Here is an 8604-nt window from a genome sequence, read left to right on the forward strand (position 1 = left end):
AGAATTACATCCCCTTCCCATTCCTAATCACAGGCAGAGAAACCAGAAACGAGAAAATGGTGTATTGTAAGGCAGAAGAGCCAGCCTGTCTGCCTTTCAGTTCACTGACTGTGCACAATTTCTCTGGACTACAGCTGGACCATAGTCCAGTGAATTTCACAGATCATAACTAATCATATCACTCTTTCTTCCTCCCTGTGGAGACCAGATATGTTTATATCTGATATTCTCTGTGACAGGCATTTTTCATTTTTGGCTACCCAGTATCTAAACACACTTTCTATTTGAGGGAACTCCAATAACAAAGCTCAAGTGTGGGCAAATAACCTCTTTCCCAGCTCCCTTGTCTCTAAAATTTGTATGTAAGCTTCCAAACAGATACTCCTACCAAAGACCTTGACTTTGGAGTAAGCAACGCAGAGATACAAATGCAGTTTAGAAGGTAGAGGAAGCAAATGTCCAATGATGGCCATGCCAGTGACAGAGCTATTGGATACTAAGCAGTTTCCTCCTATGTATTGAGTTGGTCTCTATTTTTGGCAACCTAATTTCCTATGGCTCCTGTACATTCTAAACCTTGTTCTTCAGCTTTTCCATCAATTTGTGAGCTATCCAGCATCATTTTGACACATTCTTTTTCTCTCTAACTAATCAGAGCTGGTCTCCATTGTTTAGGAAACCTGGAAATCTGATTATCTTTTGCACAGAAGTCACCTTTTCTATGGAAATAAACAGATAAGGTAGTGGAGTGCCTCCCTGTCAGTTACTCCTGCGTCGGGTGGCCAGCTGTAGTCCAGAAGAACTTACTATCCTGACTTTTGTGGTAATCACTCCTATGCTTTTCTTTATAGTTTTAACCACTGTATATGTATCCCTAAACAATTTAATTTCATTTAGCCTGATTTTGGACTTAAGATGAATGAATCATATATTCTTTTGTGCCTTACTTCTTTCGCTCGATGTTTATGATATTTATCCATGTTGCCCACGCCCACACTAGAGCTGCAATTTGTTCATTTGCATTGCTGTAAAGTATCCTATTGTAAGAATATTTATTCTACTGTAGATGGATACTATGTTGTATTTAGTGTGGGACAATAATAAGCAACACCGCTTTGACTATTCTGGTACATGTATCCTAGGGGATCTTTAAGGGCATCTATCTGACAGAATAACAGTCATGGGATATGTGTATCTTTGACTTTTTCTAGATGATGCCAAACTATTTTCCAAAGTGAATACACCAACTCACCACCAACAGTCTTTGAGAATTTCTGCTGTACTATACCCTCACCAACTAGTGTTATCAAAGTGTTTATTTAACTTTAGCCTCCTTGGAAGATGGCTAATGATATCTCACTGTGGTTACAATTTTTAAGTTCCTGATTAATAATGAAGTTGAGCATATTTGCAAATGTTTATTGATCATTTATAGTTTTTCTTTGGTAAAGTCCCAATTCAAATCTTTTGCCCATTTTTCCAATATGTTTATCTCTTACCAATTTGAGTTTTCGTATGTTGTGGAGACTAGTCCTTTATTAATTATATATGTAGCAAATATCTTCTCTCACGCTGTACCTTGTTTTATTTTGCTTGTTTTACGATACCTTTTGATGAACAAAAATCCTTTATTTTAATATAGTCAAATGTATCAATCTTTTCATTTATAATTGGTACTTTTTATAGCTTTTTAGAATTCTTTCTTTACCTTTGAAGTCATATTCTCCTATATTATTTTCTAAAAGCTTTAAATGTCTTTCACATTTAAGCCTAGAAATAATTTTTGTGTGTAGCATAGGAAAAAAAATTTTTCCCGTATACTCAACAGTCCCAGCAGCATTTATTGAAAAGCCCTACTGCATCTCTGTCATACACAAAGTATCTATGTGACCTTGATGAACTCTGCTTCTGTTTTAAAAGTCCTAAATCTTGACATAATTACTTTTGCTAGAGAAACTATGATTGAGCCAGACTATATGGTGTTGTCAGGTATTGGTGGGGTGCGGGGGGGAATACAAACAATTCAAACGAACCACCACCACCAAGAAAATACCACTGTTCCTGTCTTATAAAACTTATAGACTAGTTGGGAAGAGAAATCACATGAATAAATATACAATTACTATGGTGTGTGTCATGAAACAAGTACATGAAGACCACAGCAGGAAGAATGATTTATTCCAGAATTTCAGAGAAAGAGATCAGAAGGAAGAGGGCTAGATTGTTCTAGGTAGAGGGAATAACTTGGTCAAAGTCCCTGTGGCAGAAAGGAGCATTGCTCACTGACTGACAAGGCTAGTATGGCTAGAGAGAGAGAGCACAGTGTGACATGAGAATGAAAATGTAGGTAGGGCAAAACCATGCACATTATCGTAGACTATGCTAAATATTTTATGTTTTATCTTAAGTGCCATTAAAAACCATTTAAATGTCTTAAGGGAGTGAGGAGGGGTAAGGTAGACATGAACAAATTTGTATTTGGAAAAGATCACTGTGAGTGTACTGTAGAAAACAGACTGGAGTTGCGCCTGTGATTGCAAGAAGATACAGAGTTTTAAACTGATTTCCGACTGACAGAGCTTTACACATTCCTGCCCCTCTACTTTCCCAGGTTATATTGAAAAGAAAAATCAATTAAATGAATGAAAAAAGCTTTTGGATGAGTGATTATGTGCTCTGTAAAATGGCTCACTTATTGTGCAAATTTTTTCCCACTGATTAGTTTGTAATTTGAGTAGATCCACTTGCTCTTTAAAGAAGTCAGGAAAATAAGGCAACAGGGTATCTACACATTCTATAAGGCCCTAAAGGATAAGACCTCGACAATTGGTTAGTTTCTGGGTCTCATCTCTAGATGTCTCATGGCTTTAAATACCATCATTACCCTGATGACTCTCAAATTTATATCTCTAGTCCGCACTTCTACCCTGAACCTCAGTGTCTAAATCTAATTGTCTACTCAATCTCTCCATTTGGACGTCTAAGATTTCAAACTCAACACGAAAAAACAAAATTCCTGATTTCTGCCTTCAAAAATCTCTTCTACAACACAGTTCTTCCCGAGTTGCTCACAATGTCTCTTTTATCTCATACACATCTACATATTAACAAATTTTATCAGACATTCTACTTCTGAAATATGTTCAGAGTTCAATTCACTTTTTACCACCTCAATCGCTACCATTCTGCCCCAAACCACTATCACTATTGATTATTGCAGTTAACTTCCTGATATCACTTTTCACTAATTAATGTATTTATTTTCATCTGGCTCCCTCTATGAAATCTCTGGGAGACAGAAGACCTGTCTCATTTAGTGCCAAGAACCCTAGGCAACCTCGCAGATAAGCCACAAATACTTGCTAGATCAAATAAATATTGAACACCACCACATATGCAGTCATTCACTTAAAGCGATGTTTGGATATGTGAAAATTGATGATAGGGGGCTTTTACAAATTAAAAATGTTGTGGAGCGAATGATTCTGAGACCCATGGAGCCAACTGAGATTAATTATGAGCCTTTACTAGCCGGCCAGCGACTGACTCTACTATGCAGGGTTAGAAGAGATCAGCCCCGAGCTTCTAGAGGAGGCAGCTTATAAAGCCTCCTACTACATCCTTGAATAAGCAGATTACAAGAAGCAGAAGTTAGCCATTAACGTTTTGTACAAAGATAAATGTATCCGGGGGACTCTCAGATCAAACAAGGCCTAGTGGACAGTTTTATTATTTTCACCTTGGAATGTTGCACTTCTCCTGGGGCTGGCGCCTGGAGATATAGCCTCCCTGTGACTGAGTTACTGCTTGCACCTGGAGATACGGCCTCCCTGAAACTGGAGAATTTCCACTTTTACAAAAATACTCTAAGACAAAGCTGTGAATGGAAAGTGGGTTCAGCTGGTTGATGCAGTTTCCCTCAGCAGGCAGGTTTTCCATGTAAGCCAACAGCCCTCCATTTTTGGTGAACTGGGGGTGTAAAGCTTCGCACTCCACTCCACACCTCACCCTTAGCCAACCACCTAACAGCCTCAGCCTCGTGTTCTTAGAGCAATGGGCGAGCCCACTGGGCTTCGGGTGGAAAATGCACTTAACACTCTCCAGGTCCTCACAGATGACAATGGATCCTAGGCCATTTGGGTGATTTTAACTGGACAGCAAAAGGGGCACACTTCTCGTTGACATTTTCCACTGTCCTTGTAACTTAAAATCAAAAGTCAAATCACTTTCAGAGACTGACTCTTCAACCTGGCTACCGGTTAAGGAGAAGAGCGCACGCAGCAGAGAGAGACGGTATTCCCCGCTAGCCTCTGGGGCTGATGGGAAGCAAAACCGGCGTCAGTTACCCTGACCCAAAATGGCAGGTTACTCCGTCGCGAAATAAAGATGAGAGGGCCGTTGGGAGACGTCACGATAAGAGAGAATGAGAGCATCATTTTCTTGCTCCAACATGCAGGCGGAAGTTACAGAAGAGAGACTAGGTAAAGACGACGAAGCACCCAGACGGCAGAAACAGCACGCCAGGCGAGGGTGCCCAAAGGCGACACCGACCCGACCCAAGATGGCGCCGGACATTATTACCGCGGAACGCAAAGGAGGCGGTGACCATCCCGATCCAAGATGGCGGCGCCGGTTGAGGCGAGTCGAGGGGCGGGAAGCACAGGGAGCGTCATTGCCCTCCTTCGAGATGGCGGCCGCCGTGGGCGCTGTCCCTGGCCCCGCCCTGCGGCCTCAGCCCCGCCTCCTTCGCCCCTCCCACCGCCCCCTCGCAGTGCCAAGTCCGGGTGGTGGTGCTCGCGCTAGGACAGCGTGCTCCTGGCACTTGACATGGCGGCAGCGGCGGCAACTGCAGCGACCAAGGGGAATGGGGGCGCTGGGGGCCGGGCCGGAGCCAGCGAAGCCAGCGGCGCGCGGAAGAAGAAGGGCCCGGGGCCTTTGGCCACGGCGTACCTGGTCATCTACAATGTGGTGATGACAGCGGGGTGAGACTGAGGCTCAGGGAGGCGGGAGCAAGCCTGGCGGGTTAGGGGGCTCTGCCGCCAGCGGAGCGGCCGGGCCTGGCCCACCGCACGCAGTGCAGCCCCGGCGGTCGGCGTGCGGGACCTGGCACCTGGGTCTAAGGGCAGCAGAGCGCTGAACGGCCCCGGTGCCTGCCCGGAACTCCATCCTGGGCGTTGTTTCCGAGCAAGTTCCCAGGCAGCGGGTGTGCCCCGTTGCTGGAGTTCGGGGCTCCAGCGGGGAAACAGGAAGGCTACCCAGGCGCAGGTCTGGAGGGCCTTAGGAGGAAGGGTGGGCTGGTCACAGTTCCAGGTCTGGGGGGGCGGTATGCCGAGCGATCCTGCAGCGTGGGGAGCCTAGACAGCCAGTCACGAATGGCGAGCTCTTTACCCCAAGGGGAGTGGAGAAAGCTGTGGCTGCAGAGTGACCATTTATTTAGGCGCTGTTTTCAAAATCCAGGCTGAGCTATAATCTGAAAGGTAATGGAAGAGCTTTCAAAGTTTTTGACCAGTGACACGAGCAGAGGTGTGCTTAGATGAGTTTAGACTTTTTTTTAGGGTAGATTGGGGAGGAGAGGGAATAGATCCACCAACGGGTTTTACTACTCTTTTTTCTCCCTCATTTCAGTCCATCCCTTGTCACAGCCAGTTTTTAGTTCTAGTTCTGACACTAGCTAGCTGTGTGGCCTTGGATAAATTACTTTATTTCTCTTGGCCTCCGTTTTTTCATCTGTAAAACTAAAGAGTTGGGCTAGCGGGTAGCCAAGCTTCCTCCACTTTGATCCCATGGTTTTTGGTGAGGAAGATCACAAGATCAGACTATTATTATTATTTTTTAATTTTATTCCTTTGTAAAATATTTTCTTTAACATTTTACTATGAAAATTTTCAAACATACAATAAACTTGAAAAAACTGTATAGTGAACGTCCATTTTTACTTATTTTTACAATAGGCAATACATTGGCAGGGTGCAAAATTCAAAATATGTGCAAGGGCATACAGTGAAAATCTTCCCTCTCAGCCTTCCTTTCCACCCAGAACCGCTCTCTGGAGGCTGCTTATTTTGTGTATCTTTCAGATGCTGATACAAGCAAATATAAATATAAACATAAATATAAATATAAATATAAATATACATCCCCCCCAACCCATGTGCACCCTTTTTAAAACACAAATGCTAATGTCATATTGACATTTCAGCACCTTGTTTGTTTCACACACACATGCAAAATATCTTGAGAGAACCATAGGCTTTATTGATAAAATTAGAAATGGCCAGTATTGAAACCGAGGCTCAGAGAAGTTGTGACTTGCTTAACTTGTTTGAAATCACAGAATTGTCAGTGTTAGACCTGTGTCTAAACCTTTCTCTTGACTCACTGAAGAAATATTACAAGTTTTACTACATAAACAGTCAGTGATTTTAAAAGAATATCCAGAACCCTGTGTATTTGTATTTATATGTAAAATTCTTGCCTTAGCAAGGGCATTGATGAGAGCTTTGGACCTGAAGAGGGATTTTAAGGTACACTGAGGAAGAAAAAAAGTCATTATTCCTGGGCAATGAACATAGAGAGATGGGTGGAGGGTAAGTAGTAATCTCTTAAACCAGGTGGAGAAATTGGAATTGTGAGAGTAAAGTAAGCGTTTCCCTAGGCTTCCAGTTACACCATTAATGAGTTCATTTCTTTTACAAACTCTTTTTTGATGTTATTGTATGACAGTTTCTAGAAATAACATAGAGGACACACATACCTGATTACCTATTTAAGATTATACACATAGGTAAATCTATTACTGCCTTGAAAGAGACATACATTAATAAAGGGCTATGCATTTCATTATGGAACTTAAAAAATTACAGGGCCTACGAAATTTATTTTTAAGGACAGTAGAACAGAAATGTAATGTTTACAGTGGTATTTTGAAGTGCTTTCCTGTTTTACATTTTGTATTGATCGGAGTTTCTTTACTGAATTGATTTTGGGAAATTCAGCTTTAAAAAGCCCTTTTATTTATTTATTTTTAAAAATCCTTCTATTCTTCATTTGCAACTTCAGGATAGATTTTAAGGTATGGGTGTGTTCCAGTGAGATACTTGCAAAAATAGTTTAAAACATCTTTTCTCCACCCTATTATTATTACAGACTTTTTAACTGCACAGGCCATTTAAATTTTTCCTTTAACACTTTTTTTTTTCCCCCTCTTGTCTTAGGCTTTCTGGCACTTAATTTAGTTGCTCAAGGACCAATTTAGCTTATTCCCTTTATTTTGGCCTTGTTCTCAACAGGCAAGTTTGCCAAAAAGCCGAGCTCCAGATGGGTGAGGTGCCACTGTGCTTTTGCAGACACTCTTGGTATAGTGCAACATTTTTGTGCTTTGGCATTTGAGAGCTATAGTTGATAAATTCAGGACATTGATTCTTGAGGTCACCTTTAGCAGTATCTGTTGTTACTACATCTTTCCGTTACCTTAGATTTTACTTACCTTTTTTTTTTTCCTGATCTTTTTTCTCTTTTTTCTTAGGTGGCTTGTTATAGCAGTTGGTCTGGTCAGAGCATACCTGGCTAAGGGTAGCTATCATAGCCTTTATTATTCCATTGAAAAGCCTTTGAAATTCTTCCAAACTGGAGCCTTATTGGAGGTGGGTCCTGAGATTTCTTGTTGTTGATTTCTATTGTTATAAAATAAAAAAGTGCTATTAAATTATATTGAGGTAACCATATCTCTTTTGGTTTTGCTTTAAATTTTGAAAATTTGCCTCAGCGTACTATAATGTTGATAACTAGACCGTCTTTTTGATGTTCTAGATAAAGTAATATCTCATTTAACTTGTATTACCTGGAATATATTTTACATTCAGCTATCATTGGAAATCAAGTGAACAGCAATTTATATTGGGATATTTTTTTTTAATTCTAGGGACATCCTAGGGAAGTGTTAACAAACTCAGATACTTTCTGGGGCCAGGCATATAAGGGAACCAGTAAAATTGTTGGGTGTTAGATGTCAGGAGTGATAGATGTAAAAATGGTAGAGTCTGTCTAAATTTTAAAAATTAATATTAAATCTGAATTTTGAAAAAAAAGCTTATAAATTTTTCAGTATTAGGGGTAATGTATCTCCAGTACTCTCTCCTGGGGTCAGCTTATATTAGGATTTTTGAGTTGCAAGTAACAGAAACCCAATTCAAACTATTTCAAGCAAAAGAGGAATTTACTGGCTTCTGTAGTTGGTAAAGATATAGATTTAACTAACAAAATCAAAGGAACCAACTCAGGAATGAGAACCAAGGATTTGACATTGCCACACTCCTTCCATCTCTTTAGTGCATTTCTCTCTTTCTTGTTGAATGTTGGTCTTAGGCTCTCCTACTGCAGACAGCCTTCTCCATATGGTAGGAAATGGTGAGGGAGTTTATTTTTTTCAGTATCTGTGTCACAGTTCTGGGGAAGGATTCTGGTTGGCCGTACTGATTAGACCAGTCATTCTTGCCAATGATTTGGCAGGTCAAAGATACATGCTCATCCTCTAGCCAGGGGACTATAGACTTTGTTAATGGAAAGGAGAAATGGGAATAGCTTTGGGCACAAAAAGTCAATAGC

General features: G+C 41.1%; 1 protein-coding gene across 2 annotated transcripts in view; it reads left to right on the top strand.

Moving 5' to 3' along the window:
* Nucleotides 1-4346: 4346 nt before the first annotated feature.
* HACD2 (3-hydroxyacyl-CoA dehydratase 2) overlaps nucleotides 4347-8604 on the top strand; it is an 85715-nt gene continuing 81457 nt past the window's right edge. Inside the window, exons 1-2 of one of the 2 annotated variants that reach the window (XM_023520377.1) lie at nucleotides 4347-4638; nucleotides 7526-7643. In XM_023520377.1, coding sequence (XP_023376145.1) covers nucleotides 4424-4638; nucleotides 7526-7643 — 333 coding nt within the window. In that variant the 5' untranslated portion in view covers nucleotides 4347-4423. Of the gene's footprint in view, nucleotides 4639-4762; nucleotides 4983-7525; nucleotides 7644-8604 lie in introns of those variants that run through there. The other variant, XM_011369245.2, reaches the window with a different exon arrangement.

Source organism: Pteropus vampyrus, unplaced genomic scaffold (genome assembly GCF_000151845.1).
Source record: "Pteropus vampyrus isolate Shadow unplaced genomic scaffold, Pvam_2.0 Scaffold1, whole genome shotgun sequence".
NCBI classification, from domain to species: Eukaryota; Metazoa; Chordata; class Mammalia; order Chiroptera; family Pteropodidae; genus Pteropus; species Pteropus vampyrus.